Raw genomic sequence first — 19,884 nt, 5'->3', positions numbered from 1 at the left:
TGCAATTAAGGATCGCTCTTTTCCAAGGCGCTGTCCTTGTCCCATCGACTTCAATAACTCAATTAGTCGGCATGCAAAGAAAATTTGGGAGCACATTGTAGCAAACTGAAATACAATTTTAATCCAAAATGTTTTAAAACAGGCTAACAAAAAATAACAATGAGGGGATACTTTATGAATGCCTTCTCAAAATACCCATTGTTTTAAATATTGAAGTCCCAAATATAAGAAAAAAGCATTTATAAAAGACCATTAAATAAATACATTTATATTATAAGGTTATTTAATGAATATATTACATTTATAAAGATTTTTTAAAAGCCTTAATGGGATTTTATGTTTCTTATTAACAATCCCATTAACATACCAAAATGTATTTAAGGCGGACCATACATTTAAAAGTTACAAGCAAATAAAGGGATGGACGCTAGATGGCGTGATTGGAGTGGTGTGAAATCCCGGAAACAGCCGACTTTCTGCATGCATATTGCCATCTCTTTCTCTCACTCCCTTTAGCTGAGTAACGCTTATCTGATAGTCGAGGCCATCGACTAAACCGTTTTTTCTTATTTTATAAATTTTAGTAAAGAAATTAAAACGTGCCCCAGATTATTTAAAACATACATTAACCATATGTACATACTTATATGTTGAAAAAAAAAAATATATATCTAGAGAACATTAAAAGAATTACTGAAACTGAATTAAATTTATAACTCGTCTAAAAATATATATTTAAAATTATTATAATATAATAATATTTTGTTGAATGTTTTCCATTCTTCTTAATATAAGTGTAGCTTTTAACAGTGGCAGTAATAAAAGATACTCAAGAAAAATTATTAAATCATATAAATAACTAAAGATGAGATCATCTGGACTTGAAATGTTTATTAATATTAAGTACTTAAGCAACAAAGTTAAAAATCTCATTATCTAAATAAGCATTTCTTTAAGTAAACATGCTGGAGTTTTGTTTCGCTCGTGCCTTGTCCTTGTTTTGGGTTACTTTGAAAACACTTTGTGGTTCTTTTTTGTTTGAAAGTTCTCAAAAAATTTGCTTGTTCAACGGTTTGTGGGCTCAGCGAAAAGTGGAAGCCGTGAGGAAGGGGTTCGCAAAACGCAAATCGCTGTCGGCAACCGCTTGTCGGCTTTTGGAGTCGTTTCCCCATTCGCAGTCCTCAGATCGCAGCTCGGTCTAACTTGGCTAACTCGGCTCAGTCTCAGTCTGGATTCCAAATCTGTCGCGACAGCAAACGCGCGTGCGGATCAGTTAAGTCTTTAAAGTTCGGGCCCAATTTGACGCTAATTTAAGCTGACTTTCGGTTAGCAAATTAATAGTGCGCGAGTGTATTTTTGCATTTAAAGCCCAATTTCGTTGATTGCCACTTGAATTGTCTGTGACAGGTGAGAATTTAAAATAGATAACTAGTAAGATAAACCGAATCCAGTTCGAACTGCAACCCAAAGCAAGTGTTGAAATCGTAACTTAATGCGTGGATTGGCGGGAAATTAATATCAGTTGGATTGTCTCCGGATTTGCGGTTACCAGGCAGATATTCGATTCGGAAAAACAACGACAGGTGGTACTCACTCTGACAGCTATCAGTTGGCACTTGATAATTAATCAGACAAAGCAAACAGCCTGAACCCCCAGTAATACCCTTAAATATTTTCTCTACTTCGGCTACTTGGCCAGTTTAAATTCTTTAGATAAAGAGCTACTTAGGTTAACCCATTTAACCCGACTTTTGCCCCTTTCGCCTGCTGGAAATTCGGGCAACAAACAGTAACATTTATCAGAAATCTGAGCAAACTTGCATTTTTCATAGGACGCACTAGAAAGTCGGGAAGATGCTTGTGCCACTTTGGGCCAAGATCGGGTCTGGCCAAAAGCGCTAGTGGCAGTTCGTGGGTGCAGAGCAGATGCAGATGCCTTCACCAGATACGGATGCAAAATCTACCAGAGTCACGCTATTTAAAAAAAAAAGAAAGAAAGAAAAATCCCGACCAACACGACTGCAATCGATCATCGCAAAAGAAAGAGGTGGGTTTTCGGCGCTGAATTTGTATCTTAAGCCAAATAGACAACCTGGGGATTGCGTCTTATTTTCGATGTGCAGCTGGAATTCCTCCAGCAATGTTTACTTTCGGCATTCGGTTTTGCTGCCGTCAGGGGAACATGTTATTCTAGTTCTGTGTATTTTGCTCCACTGACCGTGAACTTGAACAAATGCAATTCTAACGTAGCTTACTTCAATTTTCGAATGCACTATCCTTTGTTTGTAGTGTAACCCCTGAAAGGGGTCAAATATCGCGGCGCAAAAGGTGCTGATTCAGCTATGATAACCACAAATCACTCTATGTAAATATAGCTGATCTCTAAGGTTAACCAGAATTTTGGGCAGGAAGCGCTGTTCGAGCAGTATGTAACGAAATAGATAGATATTCGGTATTGTTCAGTATGGTTGATAATCCCATAAATTTGTCAGTTTTTCATCTTTGAGCGGGCAACGCAAACACGCAATCCGGTCCAGTTCCGGCACCTCCCCCTCCACAGCCCCGGAATAACAAAAACAAACAGCTAACAGCCAACACACACACCTGACGAAGGTGAGTTGGCCAAAGCCAGACATATATGTGGCTACTGGTCTTGTCCAGGTGATGTCATACTTATCTCTGTTCGCGGGATGGCTCTGCCCTAGGGTTTGGGGGATCTCGAACTGTGTAGCACATCAGCTTCAGGCCCCAAATGAATTCCTCCTCCCTGCTATACTTACGATCTTTATGACGCCGATCCAATTTGCATTTACATAATTCTCAGAGACTTAACGTGTCGTTAAGTATTTGCCACAACCCTCAGACTTATTTGATTACGGCATTTGCATAATCAATGATTTGGGAAGCCTTTATTTGCATACCACGAAATCGAGAAAGTGTTAGTCGGGGCCCACTGTACAGGGAAAACGTGACGATGTCATTAGGTAAAGCGCCATTTAAATGGATTGGCCCGGGTAACACAACACAACTCAGCTGAAAAAGCGGCAATTAAAATGTAAATTGCATCACAAGCAGTTTAGATTCTGCCGTCAATTGCTCCGTCATCGTTTTGATATATGGCTCATACGCACTGTTAGCCCAATGGAGCTCGGCGGTTAAGGTTACGGCTATGTAGAACGAAAATATGTTAAGTGCTCACATTTATTCATTTGCAATTGACACGCTTCAGGTGTGTATCAGTGCGATCTTAGCATATTTTCGTAATTGATTCAAATGGTTATTATGGTTATTACGATTAATACTTATGACTCGCCACGGGGCTTGCATTCCAATTAAAATAGACTCCCACACACACCCCGGCATTAAACTCTGACCTTTTGCAGGTGATGGAATGCATCTATCTATTTTAATTTAACCATTTTTTTTTCGCCATTTCACGAGAAATACGATCGGCGTTGTCATAGCGGTTGCCACTAGCGTCGATTTTGATTTATGGCACGTATCGACTTCCATTCAATCAGTGATTCAATGGCGCTAAATGGAAAATGCATTTAGCTATCACTGGGCTGTCAGCAGGTTGACAAATGACGTCACCGCCGATTAACGTACGCTCCATTGCCACTCGATTGCAGCGGCAAATACGGATCTGCGTGACGTCACGGCCCACCTGCACTGTGATAGGCCTCTTTGGCCAGGTTGTTTGGCCAAGAAACATGTGTTACTTGCTATTTGCTTTCCCACTCTCCGGGCACTTGGCCACAATGTTTGTGGCCCATTAGCAGTTCACACCTCGGGAAGTGCTAAAGTGGCGCCCTGCGATCGAAATCAGGGGAGCCGTTGGCACTTTCAATTATGCAACCAGTGCTAATTGAACTTGGCCAAAGTGAAACCCCAGTGCAGAAAGTGACAGCCAGTCAGATCGAAAGATAGAGCGAATAAAGCCGTACAAGTTCATGAATAAGTAGTTGACGTCGGCCAAGTTTGCTTATCCATGATATAAATAATTTAGACACCCTTTTGATTGACACTTTTGGTTATCTATAAGACACTTAATTCAGACACCCTTTTGTTTAACCATTTTTGTTAGGCTTAGGTTTTAAAAAATAATACCTACTTCCTAGTCTAGAAATACTAGTTCTTAGTAAGAACTTCTTACAATTGTCTATAAATTTTATAAGAGATGAACAGTTCTGTTGATCAGCCATACCTTCAACAATAAAAGAATTCTTAATCTTACATAAATGTAAACAAAAATTGCAAAAAAAATATTTATTGAATTATTTCAGAATTAAATTGTATCTATAGTGTTCTGTTCTGACTCAATCGAGAAGCGGGGTTTCTTCTCAAGTAAAAATTACGTCAATTTTTGGGTGGCTTTAATTTACATTTTTTCTGTGAACAATTAATTTATGAGATATTTAGTTTAGGTACTGTTTTGTTCCATTAATTTATCATACGAGGGCAATTAATTTATGATGACATCTCGCCCATTAGCATCACACAAAGTTTTTGGCTAACTGCGCAAAACAATGGAATGAAAATTAACTAAACAACAATTGGGGCGACATTGTGGGATAGTTGCGACAAGCGTCAAAGAGGTAGACAAACAGAATTTTTGGGGATCGGTTGGGGGCACGTCATATCTATATCCGAACTTGTATCTAAATAGCAACGCAATGATTCAGTCGCACAGACAAATATCACTTTTTTTTACCACAATACAACACACATTAAGCCCGATGAGCGAATGCCTTGTCATCGGTGTGCAGACATTGACACTGACTGAGTTGAGTGTCACTGACATTGGATGAGGCCGCAATAAAATCGCGTATCCACGAATCAACAAGCCCATGTACATGACTCGTATGTGTATCTACAAGATACAGATACAAATACAGCTGTATCTATCGCGCGCCAAATGATTCGCACTTGGCATTGGCAATGACTTTCTGGCCGTAACAATGGGGCAAACACCCGCGAAAGCAACAATTGTCGGGAGCACGAACATAAAGTGTTCACTTTGGGTTAAGGGGGCTTTTTCGGGCAGCTCATTAACCCATTTAACCCATGCAGGATTATGGCGGGAATTTCCCAGTTCAGCATTGTAAATGCTTGTAAACTTCCGAAGAATAGTAAACACAACGAAATTAATTTCAAAACATTTTGTATCGTACTTACAGAAAATTCTTAGGACTGAATAGTACCAATACCTATTTTAGGAAAGGTAAATCCAATTAGAAAATACCTTTATGAGCTTACCCTAGTTTGTATTATTTTTATTAAACAAGAGGTTTCATAGTCAAGCATCTGTTGTTCTTACTCAATTATTTTTCTTGTAAGTCCGAAAATGTTTTTATAATTATCCAAATTCCACAAATTCATACATATTGTTTTGCTTTTAATTGCAATACTTGGCTTATATAAATATCCCCGTGTTTTTCTTCGAATGCAGGCAATCAAGGTGTCATTCTCTGTCGAAAAGTAAAAGTAATTGCTAGGCCACTCAAAATCTGCCATCTGTTTCAAATGAAATTTTTGGCAAACCTCAAAAACACATGGTTGTAGATGTTAGTTCACGGTTCGCCCAATATTTTGCAATGCCTGCAAATAATACACAAGTACAAATCATTTTCGGTCAGCTGTGAGGGTAATTTCAAATGAATTTGCCTTAGGCCATAATTCGCTACCTTTTACGCTTGATTGGCGTACTGAAGAAAGTGCCAGGAAAAGATTCGTCATGCGAATCAGGGGCTAAATCAGATTCAAGTCGGCTATGAATAGAACACCGAGTGACACCAACGCTCCAGACAGACAAACCGCTTGTATAACATTCGGATTCGGGTTCAGATTGCGGCTCGGATATATGTAATTCCGACTGTCTGGTAACGAGCGCAGCTAAACCCAAAGTCGTGGGGCGGAAAGTGGAGATCGGGGGAACGGGCAACTGACGAGATCGCAGATACCAGACTTGTCCCACTGGGACTGTAGGCGGTCGAATATGGGACACACCGTATCGAAAGCACTACTCTCAATATAATTAAAACATTTGTCGCGATCGCATATGCAAGGCAATTAATAATAAGTACGATTGAGCACATGTTAGCCATTGCAAATCCCAATTAATTGAGGGGGAGTCGAACTCCACTACTTTGATAACACACAGTTTCGACAAAACAAATTGTTTAAGGAATGTAAGAATTCCCTTTATAATCTCTCTTCAAATCAATGAGTACAGCTGCGTAGCCTGTGTAACATATTTATGGCGAAAATTGAGTAATCAAAATTCCAAATATTTTTCGTATCAAATTTTTTAGTTATTCCCGGAAACAATTCCAAATTTTGAAACTTTGTTTTTTGTTTACATGCTCACAGCTTTTGTTTAAATGGTTTTAGAATTAAATTGTTTGTTTTTTTTGGGGGTCTTTAACCCTTTTTATTAATTTAAAGAAAAACACTCATTAAAAATTTAAAGAAAAATAATAATTAAAAATCTTTTTTTGAATTTGGCACTCTTACATATATCAACAAATATTGTTTTCAAATAAACCCAACCAGAAAACAATAATATAATTAGTATGTTTACCGCATAGTAAAGCAGATGCGAATATTTACCAATAAAGATATCCAAAATTGACGTCATTGATTCGTGGGGGAGTAAACCGCCTAGCGTGGATAATATTATATATACCCAGAAAACTATTACGACTAGTTAAACCTATCACATTGTCTATTTTGCTCACCGTTTTATGAGCCCAGCGGTTTATTTTTGTTCCCTTCGATGCAACAGTCTAGAAACTTGATGGCTAGGCATTTAGCTTAAGTGCCAACACAACCGCAGAGCGAAAATTAAACGGCAAACAAAGCGGCTGCGATAAACACAAAACTCGAGACCCATCCATAAATCAGCCCCAAGAAAATCGCCCATTAAAATTCGTCCACTCAGCCCCAGTGGAGCTCAACAGAGCTGTTAGAGTAACAGACCCCACTAACAGTGCTGCTGTGCTATCAACGAAAATTCTACCCTCGCTTGGTTCTACAATTCCCAACCAGTTTTAGCCCCGGCTGAGTGGACCTACGCTCACTTCTCACGTATTATTGCGAGAGGTGACGATTGGGCACGGATCTCGCTATATAATGCTTGAGGGTCTTGTTCTCCCAACCAATATGTTACGACTTACGGAACAGCCTTGAAAACATCTGATCTCGCTTTTGTCTTAGAATGCATATAGAATATATAACTTGTACTTAGTGTGTGGATGAGTTTTGACTGAAAGGGGATGACGAATTTGGAAGATGATTGACAAACCACCTAATTTGGAGACCCGTTGTTTACCGTAGGGATGCAAAAACATCGATAGTGAGTACATCGATGTTTTCAACATCGATGTTTGTAAGCATCGATATATCGCTAAAACATCGAAATTTCGCGAAAACATCGAAATTTTGCTAAAACCTCGAAATTTCGCTAAAAACATCGAAATTTTCTTCAATTTATGAATATATACCATAAAACCCTCCAAATATTAATTAAAATATTGTTTTTATGAAACTTATTATAAACTTATATTTATTCAAACAAAACAACAACAATATTTTCAGAAACAAATAAAAAAGCATAATCTTAATACATATTTTAACGAAATCATAAAGAAAAATGGAATCACATTATTTCAGTTCAGTTCACTTCAGTTCAGTTCAGTTCAGTTCAGTTCAGTTCTTACTTATCTTACTTATCTAATCGATATCTATATCTTAACTAATAATCCACTGGTTTTTACCTGTATCAAACTGTAACAATACTTAATAAAATGGAAAAATGTGCACTTTTTCCCAATTTACGTACCACTTGCTTTGCGTGTGTATCTCTTAGTGATAACATCGATGTTCGAAAAAAAGCATCGATACATCGCTGTTTTAAAAAACATCGATAGTATCGATAGTGACATCGATGTTTTTGCATCCCTAGTTTACCGTCTGACAAGTGCGATAATTACTGATCACTGCAAACGTGCCAAAAAAAGCAGCCATAATATACGAGCTGTGTGGGGAGCACTCGAGTGCAATTTTTAAGAGTACCGGAGTACACCTGCCCTGCTAATAAGTCGACGGATACAGCTAAATATAGATGCTTACACACATCCAGCACCTCTTGAATTGCTTTCGATGAGCGAATTATAAATTATCAACAACAAGCAAAGGCAACTTTAGAGAAAAACAAACTTGTATCTAGAGAAAAATAGCAGAAGTATCTAGCTTAATTGGTTCTAAGGCTTTTAAAAAAACATAAACAGTGAAATGATTGTTCACCGCGATGTGCGCAATCGAGGAACAGGTGATTCCCCAGCGACAAGATGGAATAATCTTAATCGACGACTTCCATCTTCAAGGCCCCAAAAGAAATCAAGTGGGAGGCCGAAATGTTCTATTTTCAAATTTCCACCTAATCGTTCAGCCGGCGATTATCAGAAATATACATAAATATAATCCAGCTAGCCGTGAATATTCCAAACTCATTAAACCATGACGTCGGTCTGAAGTGTTTGCAAATGTTTTAAAATTAGCCGCTTGGCCGCTTGGATTGCTTTCCAATCTCTCGTGAAATAACTCTTATAAATAGCCAAATTGCGGCGATCAGCTGATATGATATGGCAATTTAATGCGCTCGGCAAGGCATGTCTAGATCAAAACCAAATGGTGGGTCGTAAACAGTAACTGCAAACAATAGAAATGCAAAAATAAACCGACCATCTGAGATGGGGTGTGTTGGAAATGGAGGTGTGGGGTTTGGGGTTGCACCCGGAAACATTGCTGAAATCAAAGCCGATCAATAAATTGGCTATCGGGCAGCTGGTCGAGAGTCGTAATAAACCAATTGTCAAACTGTCAAATTCCAAGCACCTTTTTCTGCACTCGCATAAATAAAATACCTTGGCACACAGGCAATTCCCGCATTTAGTATGCCTGACACTTCTGTTTGTTTTTCTTTTTTCCTTAATTGTTAATATAATAATTCGCTTTCAATGTCAGACGGCCGAACAAAAAGTATTTAAATTGCATAAAACAAAACAGACGCCCTGCACTCGATGCCCGACAAGTGGAGTGTAATTGAAACGAATCGACAATTTGAGATATTAAACACAAATATGCCAAAAAAAAGTGACCTTCAACCCCCCTTACAGATCGCGTTCTTTTCTTGTTTGTGGCTGCCGACCAAGAAATTGTCCCAATTTATAAATGAAATTAATTCAATTCGGTCTGTGGTCACACATCCACTCGCTGTATTTCGTCATTACTTGACCAACATTCCACCTAAAATGTAACTGATGCGAATATTGCGTGCCAATTGGGGGGGACCTAGACCTTGAAGACACGAACATATCTCGAATCGATTTATTTGGAAATTCCTCGCATACCTAGACGAAATTTCTCTATAATTGTAATCAAAACAAAAACCTCTGTACCCACTGCATTTCACTGGAATCATGCCGAAATATCCGCACAATCGATCGGATCAAGGCTGCCGTTTCAGCTGGTGACCCCGAGCACCAAGGAGAAAGCCGAAATTCCTGCTGCTTTATACTTCATTAATTGCTTCATCAACAAGTTCAAAATTCTCATTCGCAATTGCACATAAACAAAGACAGACCGCTAAAGAATTGAGCAAATAAATACACTTTTTAATGATCAGTAAATTGTTTATGGATGGATGAAAATGCCTCGGGAACTCTCAATGAATTCTGCCAAATATTTATGCATTCTTTCGTATATTTGCCTTGCAATCCATTCGACTCGGAAACGATTAACCACAGTTATTAATTTCCGAAAATAGCCACATTCGCAGTCCGAACGAAAAGGGGCGATGGAAATTTCTTTAAATATAAACATTTACGAAAGGTAAATTCCTTTGGAATTAAGTGACAGGGAGATCTGATTAAAATTCCATTCGCAACTTCCTAGACAATAAAGAGGCGTTCATGGGGAATCTCTCGATTTATGACAAAAGTTTCCACACTTTTATGTGGCCAACCCAACGCACAACTTATCAATTGGCGCTATGACGAAATACTATGAATCTCGGTCCCCAAATTGAACAATGTAAATCGTATCGATAACATCCGCGATAAGGAAGTTACATGTCGGGTTGTCAGGTGGGATTGGCATTGGATTGAATTGTTCTTGAACTACTTTTGCGTATCGAGAATATAAGTTTCTTCCGCTCTTTCAGACTTCAAGCACCTGAAGTCCAAGCAATACAATTTAATAATATGAGTGATATCAGTGCTTTGGAATTCCACCAATCTAAACAGGCCCCAGTGCGTATGGCCAGAATATCAATAAAATACTTTTTGGTCCGCATAGCCACATAAGTAATGCTAATCAGGGGGCCAATTAAATAATGGCATAATTATGTTTGTATAAATACCCGCTAATTGATTGGCCACATTTAAGTCAGGCATTTGCGATGATAAGGCAGCCAGTCAAGTCGGACGTGTTTCATTCACCAGACGACACTTTAATGACTTCATTTACCTGGCAGATTGTCATCAATCCCTCACGTTGATAGTTCACTTTAATTGCATTCCAAACGCTATGAATTTAGTCACAGCGGAACAGTTGTCGTGCTGTCATCGGTTAGCTTTTGGTATTACTGAAAATTAGATAACAAATATTCAGGGGCTAATCATGCCGTTTTAATGTCAGGGTAAGTGCAATGCAAGTGCATTGCAGTCGGATAAGCCAACTTGGCTTCCCATTCACATTGCAAATTGTGTAATCGGGCATTCTTTTGCGATCTAATCTTATCCAAAACTTGGAGATTAGTGGTAAATTTGCAGGAAGGAATAGAAAGGTAAGCAGCCCTACTTTTGACTGAACATTAGGCGACACATTCGCTCCACTCTCCATCAATCTCTATAGGGGCTTTTGTCCGCTTTCGGCCACAGATTGTAATTTGGCCGGCAGCTATTGGACAGAAATCGCTCATAAAACCGAAGTTTAATGTCATGCAAATCGCGTCGGGCGACAGGGCGACTTAATGTCGTCTGATGGCTTTATTTCACACATCGTGGCCTGATTTATTCCCCATTCAGCGGCGGAGACATGCTTTTTAATTAGATCTCTTAATGCTTTTGGCTTTTTTTTATCTGTCCCGGTTTGCCCAATTTATAGAGGAGTAATTTATGACTCACTCTATCGTTCCCAATATTAGGAGGCAATAAAAGGGAAGTGCTTGCACTGTGAATCATGAATGAAACTTTCGGCTTCCGCCATGCATTCCATTCTCATTTTTCCGCCTAAGAGGGACTCATCGATTGGTAAATAAAGGTTGACGGCATAGTTTATTTATTTGCAATTGGCGTAATGGGAAATGGGATCATCCAGCATGATGACCATTCCCAGTTAACTGGGATGATGCGGTCTATACGCTATTGCAAGTGCTCTTAATGATAATTACTTGTATGCAAAGAGCAGAAGTCCCAGATCGAAGTTAAGTGAAATGGCAGACAGATTGGCGATGATCGCATCCTCAAAACAAATGAAAGAGCACTGCGATAAAAAACTCTCAAATGGCATTTACCCAGATATTATAAAATCTCTGCAGATAGCTTGATATTAAAGATAGCACTCCAATTTCACTCTGCCTTGGCCATAAAGTGGCATACCTACCTTAATTTAATTTTGTTTGATTGTTGCCTGAAGGCCTTGAACTCGAATTGGGTCCAATTATCACTTATGTATCTTATCAATTTTTGAGAACAGATAAGAGTAAACAAAAACAAACCGAAAAACTAATATTAACTGCGCACAATCAAATTCGCCGAGGAATTTGCGCCTGAAAGTGGTTTTTAATGATCTCTGACCTTATAGGTGGGCTGCATACCAAAACCAACCGCCCACATACTTTCCCACAGCCACTGTCTCTGCTTTTATATCGCCACCGTTCGAGTTTGCCAAATTCGGGCAAACATTTTGCCCCCCAAAATACCTTGGGATGCGCTCTGTTGGCCCATCACAACAAGTGACGTATACGCCCCAGTGGCAGTAACAGCAGGACGGCTCTCTCTGTAGCTCTCCCCTTCGCTCTGTAGACCTCCTACGCCAAGTGGTATATGTGCTATATAGCACCCGAGATCGGGCGCTGAGCAGCGCTGCCAGCAGCAACAATAACAGAAGCCGCAGCAGCAGCAACCTTATGTGGTGGCCCATAATTCTAACTGAATTCAGTCAGCAAGCAGCCGCGATCGGAGTAGGAACAGCGCGATAAGGAAATCGAAATATATTGTACTATAATACTATAATACCATAAAACCAAAAGACGAAACTCTTTCAATTATTGGCCATAAAGTGCGGGCATACCACAACGAATTGTGCAAACTTTTCAAAATGTTAGTATTGCGTACGGTTACTGGAAATGTAAACGGTTCTAAAGACTTTTTGTTTACCCCACTGACTGCTGTGTCAGCAAAGCCGAGATTGTTTGGAGTTCAATTTAAGGCCCGGAATTTGGCATATCTCTGGCTCTGCCAGGAATAAACATTGGGCAGACAAAATGTGTCAATAATCTTTGCTTTGTAATCCTCGTTGTTTTTACTGGCTTCTAATTATAGAACCCCTCGTCACGGCTCCAACTAGAATACAATTTCATTCTTTTTTGTTTCCTTTTGACGTCAAAACTTTATTGCCAATTGACTGGCCAATTAATTATCAACACGAACTTTCAAATTTATTATCACTAAATTAAAAACGGGTTCACCATTAGCGAACAATCGATGAAAAATATTCGAATAATAAGCCCTGGGGTGGGGAGAATGTTTGAACACCTTCGAGACTTTTGTGTTTGGCCACAACCACTCGTGATTCAGAAGATATCTAAATTTATATGTGTGCTATGTCTTTTAATTGAATACACATTGTTATTGTGGCACTCTCGGCAAAAAAATGCTGAGCCAGCAGGCGAAACAGGAAAATCTATTTGCAATTTGCATTTATTTATGAAACTTCTTGGGTTCTTCGCTTCGTGTTCTCGGCAATAAACAAGTTTAATCTTCGTCTCTGTCTCCAGAACTATTGGCCGAAAAATAAATATTTTATAGCACCAAAACAACATCAAATAATGGGGCGCTTCGAAGAGTGATTTTTCGATTAATGTGCGCAAATTTGAAGTCGCTGCCGAATAAAAAGAAACCCAAACGGACCGGAAAAAGTGGGGGAAAAGAAACGTTTTGGTTTAAACCGCGGGCTGAGCTTCGTGGATCGGCAAACCAGCTGGCGTCATCAGAATATATATAGCGGAGCTAACTGTTGACTGTTTGTCTGTGCACGGCCAGCGAATTTCTGATGAGGAGCTGCCCGCATCCAAAAGATACCAATTAATAATCCCACCTAGACCGAACGGGTTTCTCATCTCCTGACTAAGTTTCTGAGAGATCGTTGCACGGGGCGTATGCGCGATATGAGAAGATTCGTGTCTTCTTGATTGTTGACAAATTGCAAACCGTTTATCTGTCTGTTGTTTTAAGCGATAAGATAGTAATTATTTTAGATTTATGCGCAAACAAAATAAAAATTCCGTACTTTCCCCGCTTTAGTTGCAGATTAGAATACGTTCGAGGAGCCATGACCATCAAGTCCGCCCACCTGGTGGGCCTTTTGGCCCTGCTTATGGGCGTGGCCAGCGCCTTCGATTCCACCCTAAAGCGGGACTTTCCGGGTCCCTACTGCGCCCTTCGCAACACCTGCTGTACGGATCGGCACGACGGCTGCTCGCTGCCCATCTCCAGTGAGTATAGATCCATGAGATCCAGAAAGGATAGAACAAAAATTCCATCGATAAATTAATTTGTCTTTCCAAAACTACATTTTCAAACAGAATTTTCAAATTTGAACCGTCATATCCTTTAAACTAATTACAAAGTTGACCAACAGAATTTTATAACTAGAGCCGTCATATGCTTTAACCTAAATTAAAGATTAACAAACAAAGGGCACATTATTCACAACAATATATATTCGTTCCATTTTAAATAATTTAAAAATGTTTTGCATTAATATTAATACTAATATTTTTCTAAATTAAAAGTTCTCATAAGCCAAACGGATATCATTTTAAAGATTGTGAGCTAACTTTGTACCTCTTTCTGCAGCCACTCTCTGCTACTGCGATGAGTTCTGCGAACGCGACGATTCCAGCGACTGCTGTCCCGACTACCGCTCCTTCTGCCTCCGGGAGCCCGATCCGGTGATCTCCTGCGAGCACAAGGGTGTCTACTTCAGCAAGTTCAACAGCACGTGGGACAACTGCAACGAGTGCCGCTGCCTGGAGGGCGGGCGAGTGAAGTGCGACGAGGATCTGTGCCTCACCGACGACGACATCATCAACGGGGTGAACTCCATCCACAGACTCGGATGGTCCGCGCGCAAGTATGATCAATGGTGGGGTCGCAAGTACTCCGAGGGCCTGAAACTGCGCCTGGGCACCAAGGAGCCCACGTATCGCGTGAAGGCTATGACGCGTCTAAAGAACCCCACCGACGGGCTGCCCAGCTCCTTCAACGCCTTGGACAAGTGGTCCAGCTTTATCTCGGAAGTGCCCGACCAAGGCTGGTGCGGTGCATCCTGGGTGCTGTCGACCACATCGGTGGCCAGCGATCGCTTCGCCATCCAGAGCAAGGGCAAGGAGAATGTGCAGCTGTCTGCCCAGAACATCCTATCCTGCACGCGCCGCCAACAGGGATGCGAGGGGGGTCATCTGGACGCCGCCTGGCGCTACCTGCACAAGAAGGGCGTGGTCGACGAGGCCTGCTATCCTTACACCCAGCATCGCGACACCTGCAAAATCCGTCATAACAGTCGCTCTCTGAGGGAAAACGGTTGCAGTCCCGTGGACAATGTGGATCGCGATACCTTCTATACGGTGGGTCCGGCCTACAGCTTGAGCCGCGAGGCCGACATCATGGCGGAGATCTATCACTCCGGTCCTGTGCAGGCCACCATGCGGGTTAACAGGGACTTCTTCGCGTACTCGGGAGGCGTCTACCGCCAGACGGCGGCCAACCGCAGAGCTCCCACTGGATTCCACTCGGTCAAGCTGGTTGGCTGGGGAGAGGAGCACAATGGTGATAAGTACTGGGTGAGTAATATAAGAAATTCCAGAATCCTGTATGACATTGACCTCCTTCTCTTCTCTAAACAGATCGCAGCCAACTCCTGGGGTCCTTGGTGGGGAGAGCGCGGCTACTTCCGCATCCTGCGTGGCTCCAACGAGTGCGGCATCGAGGAGTACGTGCTAGCCTCCTGGCCTTTCGTCTACAACTACTACAACGTGAAGTCGGCCTAAGGGCCTACGCCTCGCACCGAGCAATCTCGAGCTATGCAGAAACAAAAACAAATTTATCTCATGCTTCAAAATTTTCCATTTGCTGTACGGCACTCAAAGTGAATTAGGCGCTTCTATCTGTAATGTTTATGCTTAGAACTTAGTGACTAAAAATATTAGCTTTAAGTTGCGCGAACGCACCAAGTTAACTGCCCGCAGTACCAGGCCTTTCCCTAACCACTTTTCTCACCCACTAACTGGTCTCGAAGAAACACGAAACTGCCACTTAACCACCGCTCCATCCCCCAAATACTGCCACACGAACCAGAGGAACCAAAAGGAACACGAACATCTAACACCCTTGTAGCGCATGTGATCGATGGAAGGACGAATATTGGATCGGCAAAGAGTCTGTAGGATATGTACGAGTGCGAACTCATCGTGTATTGTAAATGGAAGCTAAGTTAACTGATTGATAGACCGATGAAAGTTAGTCGGCTTATATATTTTTAATAAACGAATTACTTTACATGTTTATCGATGACGAGTTTTGATTCACTTAAGTCCAGGCCACACATCCAGGCGAATTGTTTGCGAAAACAGTTTGGTCTTAACTTTATTTGTAATACATATTTATACGTAGCGCGTGGCGATTCATGAACCAATTCGATAATGGTATGTAAGATTGTATAATTTTTGTTTAACAATATTTTCACATTATTTTTTAGGATAGAGTAGGGTAGGGGGTTAAATAGTAAAGTAAAAATCCTGTTGGTGTTATTTACGCATAGCTATTATACTAAATAAATCGGGGAAATAATCAAGAATGTTTTTACTTTGCACTTACGATTACGATCGAAATCAAATTGACAAAACAAAAGTTGGTCGAAGGCCCACAACTTTCCTAACCATGGAATTTCATATCTCACACAAGCAATTTGGATACTCTCGCAGAGCTTCGGTTTATCTGAACGGTCTACGAGCAAGCTGATAACTAGCAATATAAAAACGAGCCTGGCCGGTCGACGTGCAGGCTCTCAGCTCTTGGTTGCTTGCTGGGGGTGTCCGAAGTGGGTGGGCCGGGCTAATTGAGAGTGATGCCCGCAAAGGAGACCTCCAACGTCGAATCATTGGATTCCATGCGACTGCGGATGTGCGCCAGTGTGTTCTTGTAATGGCTCTCGATCTGTTTGGTCTCCTCGCTGGGCTCCAAGTTGGGCAGCTCCTCGTTCACCTTGGCGATCAGCTGTAAAAATCAAATTGATTTTCAAGTATAAGCCGTTTTTCGGTTTTCAGTGAGCTTTGGTTACCTGGTTAAGCATGGCCACGGTGATGAGCGAGTTTCCGCGTTCAAAGTAAAAGAGATAGTGATTCAGCAGTTCCACATACAGTTGTACCTGCACGCCGGTATCCAAGCATTGCGAGGCAATGCGAGCGCCCTTTTTCAGGCAGTCCAAAGTTCGTTTCTCATCTCGCATCTCCTCGCCATTTTGCCTACGAAGGGTTAAGATATTTAAACAATGATTTATGCAGAGCGAGCAAGCACACTTACTTTCCACTCCAGAAGAGCGCTGCACAGGCCACAACTCCTCGACATTGGTCAGGCTTTTTCAGCAGCTTCGAAGCGGCCAGCGCGCAGTTCGTTCTCAGTGGCTCTGCGTTCTCCTCGCCGAAGCAGGACATCTGCTCGAAGGTGGACATAATAAGCGTTATGGCTGCCAGCTGAGCCTTCGAGTCGGAAATCTCGTCTTCGTAGAGGGAAAAGGCCTGGGTCATGAACTCGTATGCCACAGTTTCATGATTCGTATAGCCGATCTCTCCAATGACCAGGGCACCCTGCAGATATAGACGCAAAGCGAGATCGGCGAGATCGGCCTTGGCCAGCGCACTGATGGTGCTATGGCAGTACTGCACGATCTTCTGGCACTTCTTGTCCCAGTTCTCATCCTGCTCAGCGATCGCTTTGTATTTGAAGGCTAGTTGGTAGGCGGCGAAGACGAGTGGAGGTAGGACATGCTTGAGCCGTTGTCCGCCACCGTTTCCCAGATGCTTGCGGGCAGTTTGCAGCATTTTGTACTGCATGTCGGGTTCGGCGGAACGCATCAGGTGAATGAATCTGAAGAACAGAAATCAGTAACAAAGGTCTTTAGGAAAAGGTAATCCCACATACCGTGCCACAACGCCCTGCTCTTCTGCAAACTCCTCAGCATCCGGACTTGTGTTTCCTGCTGCTGCTGCACTTTCCTTATTCGTTTCATCGTCCTTGATCAGCGGCGTGATGATGGTCAGCAGACTATCCGCCTGATCAGCCGTGGGAACGGTAGTTTCGTTGTCAAGAATATTCATAACCAAATACAGCGCCAGCGATTTTCGGGAGGTGTAGTCAAACTTTTCGAGTAGTGGGCAGAAGTTGTGCAGTTGGATAATGGTCAAGGCGTTGTTGTAGAAGTCGATGCAGATGCGCAGGAGGCGGGACAGCTCCTGGTTCACTGACAGCAAATGCGAGATGCTGCAAATAAAAAGCATTTAGAAACCGTAGTGGTCTCTTTAAGTGATCAACCTACTTGTTCATGTTCATGCGCTGCAGAATTTGTGCGGTTGTGCCCAGCACCTTGTCCACATAGTCAACACGATCGGGATACACCTTCTGAGCCAGGCTTAGAAGTGCAACCTGCAGCGAAATGGTGTCCTCCAAAGGCATGTCCATCCGGGTCTGGACAATATTGGCCACTTGGACACTGAATACTTCGAACAACTCCACCTCGGCGGGTATGATGGCATCGATGGCGTTGCCACTAGTCTAAAAGGAAATTGTTTTAGGCATTGGAAACACTGAATGCTTGCGAGGATTACCTTGCCACTTCGCTGGTTATAGGCAGCTAGTCGCTCAATCAGCGATATTATGATGTTCTTTACGTTCACACCGGTCTCCAGCTGGGCACAGGATTTCAGGAAAGGATCGAGAGTCTGCAGGTGGAACTCGTCGGGGAACACCTGAATGATGCACTCCATGAGGTATTCCTGAGCAATGGCATCCCGGCAACTGACCACCTGCTCCAGAATGCCCGGCAGAATGAGCCGCTGGTAGGTCTCCAGAGTGGCCGACTCCAGTTGCGACAGTCGCACCAGATTGGTGCCCACCAGGATCTTCAGCTCCTCGCGCTCCTTCTCGCGTCGTGTTTTTTCGCTGGAGTGTCCCTGGTGCTGCATGCGTACCCACAGCTTGTTCATCTCGGCGAAGTTGGTCAGCACGAAGTCGATGGCATCGTACACATTGCCCTCGTGCTCATTCTCCGCCACCATTACATCGGGCAGGATGTTGCGGGTGCACTGCAGCAGGTAGTTGCGCAGGAAGAGGCCCCTCAGTGGGTGCTGGACACCGCGGCACATCTCCACCAGATCCTTGAGAATGCTGCGCTTCAGCGTAGAGTCGTTCTTTATGTACACAATGCCCACGGTAATGAGGAGATAAAGCCGGGGAACAATGGTGTGCGAGTACTGGACCAGTTCATAGAGATCCGTCTTCTTGTCGCTCTTCTCGCTGAGGTACAGCTCCAGGTGGCACAGCTCGTTGGTGACGGCCATGTCTGAAGGCAGATCAATACGTTAAGGTCTGGAGGATTGTATTTACTTCATATTACTCACACAACTCGTAGTAGCTCTTGGGGGACAGCAGAGAGGTTCTCAGCTCACTCAGCATGGTGCTGGCGCACTTGAGCGAGTCCAGCATGCGCTCCTTGTCCAGGAAGTGGTTCATATGGAAGGCCTGCTTTCTCGCCGCTCCAATGGCCTCGGCGAGCAGCTTCTCCTGGTCATCCAAACCATTCGGCATGGTCTGAAAGGAGACATGACAGACGATATTACTGGCTGGGGCGTACATGAACCGATTTGGAGCACAAAACAAACACACTGCTCGAGATAAGCACGCTTGGTTTACTCCGGATCAAGTCCGGAAGCAGAGCAGGAGGATGGCCAGAGTTGTAGATAAAAGGCATAGAGATTACACACATCCGAGATTCACAATCTGGGACTTTTGGAGTATTTACCCGGGCGTTGACGGCACTGGGCACTTGGCCGCCGTATGAGGACGAGCTCCAGGGGTACATGGATGTGGGACTTGGACCGGGGGGCGTTGCTTCTCACCACGGGCAGCCCCTTTTGACGTCGACAGGGGCGCAGTCAGCGGTTATTGCAGTCGGCTCTCCGCCAATTTGCACTCCCAATTCGCGAGTTCCGGCTTCTGGCGACTACAAGGCGGACTTGGACGCACTTACCATTGCTTCAGCGTAGGGGCGGATCGAAATTAGCCAATTATTCTCAAAATATCAGGATTTTCGGCGATTTGCATCTGTGTGTGGAATAGAGATGCAATGACATCGATATTACTATCGATAGAGTCGATGTTTTTAAAAACGGCAACACATCGATGTATTTTTCCAGCATCGATGTTTTGTGCAATATTTTGAGTATTTTTTTTTAGTATTGGAGTGTAATTTTGGTATATTTAACGTTCAATAACTCTATTTTCTTACAGGTCAGCAAAGTCAGCTGCCTTGCGCAGTGCGCTT

The 19,884-nt window shown here is 42.5% G+C and overlaps 2 protein-coding genes across 4 annotated transcripts; one reads left to right on the top strand and one right to left on the bottom strand.

Annotated features, from left to right (window-relative positions):
- The first annotated feature begins 1,238 nt into the window (after window positions 1-1,238).
- Swim (Secreted Wg-interacting molecule) lies at window positions 1,239-15,853 on the top strand. 2 transcript variants are annotated; one of them, XM_017073758.4, is made up of 4 exons: window positions 1,239-1,407; window positions 13,590-13,780; window positions 14,145-15,130; window positions 15,194-15,853. In XM_017073758.4, the coding sequence occupies exons 2-4, from the start codon at window positions 13,618-13,620 to the stop codon at window positions 15,335-15,337; spliced, it is 1,293 nt and encodes a 430-aa protein (XP_016929247.3). In that variant the 5' UTR covers window positions 1,239-1,407; window positions 13,590-13,617; the 3' UTR covers window positions 15,338-15,853. The 2 variants fall into 2 exon arrangements, with proteins under 2 accessions (XP_016929247.3, XP_016929246.3); XM_017073757.4 differs by lacking the exon at window positions 1,239-1,407 and adding an exon at window positions 12,222-12,386.
- Window positions 15,781-19,738, bottom strand: Vps35 (Vacuolar protein sorting 35). Of its 2 annotated transcripts, none has more exons than XM_017073756.4 (8): window positions 19,591-19,738; window positions 18,962-19,151; window positions 18,170-18,903; window positions 17,881-18,116; window positions 17,487-17,825; window positions 16,869-17,432; window positions 16,627-16,810; window positions 15,781-16,562 (listed from the first exon to the last, which is right to left on the bottom strand). In XM_017073756.4, exons 1-8 carry the CDS (start codon window positions 19,591-19,593, stop codon window positions 16,401-16,403), a joined length of 2,412 nt encoding a protein of 803 aa, XP_016929245.1. In that variant the 5' UTR covers window positions 19,594-19,738; the 3' UTR covers window positions 15,781-16,400. The 2 variants fall into 2 exon arrangements, with proteins under 2 accessions (XP_016929245.1, XP_016929244.1); XM_017073755.4 differs by lacking the exon at window positions 19,591-19,738 and adding an exon at window positions 19,363-19,566.
- Between the last annotated feature and the right edge of the window lie 146 nt (window positions 19,739-19,884).

This window comes from Drosophila suzukii, chromosome 2R (genome assembly GCF_043229965.1).
Source record: "Drosophila suzukii chromosome 2R, CBGP_Dsuzu_IsoJpt1.0, whole genome shotgun sequence".
NCBI classification, from domain to species: Eukaryota; Metazoa; Arthropoda; class Insecta; order Diptera; family Drosophilidae; genus Drosophila; species Drosophila suzukii.
This window is presented reverse-complemented; position numbering and strand designations above follow the sequence as displayed.

Coding starts and splice junctions, on each gene's coding strand:
- Swim (XM_017073758.4), top strand. CDS start 13,618: ATGACCATCAAGTCCGCCCACCTGGTGGGCCTTTTGGCCCTGCTTATG. Junction 13,781..14,144: donor CTGCTCGCTGCCCATCTCCA/GTGAGTATAGAT, acceptor CTCTTTCTGCAG/CCACTCTCTGCTACTGCGAT. Junction 15,131..15,193: donor ACAATGGTGATAAGTACTGG/GTGAGTAATATA, acceptor TTCTCTAAACAG/ATCGCAGCCAACTCCTGGGG.
- Vps35 (XM_017073755.4), bottom strand. CDS start 19,422: ATGTACCCCTGGAGCTCGTCCTCATACGGCGGCCAAGTGCCCAGTGCC. Junction 19,152..19,362: donor CCAGTGCCGTCAACGCCCGG/GTAAATACTCCA, acceptor GTCTCCTTTCAG/ACCATGCCGAATGGTTTGGA. Junction 16,811..16,868: donor GCGCTCTTCTGGAGTGGAAA/GTAAGTGTGCTT, acceptor AACCCTTCGTAG/GCAAAATGGCGAGGAGATGC.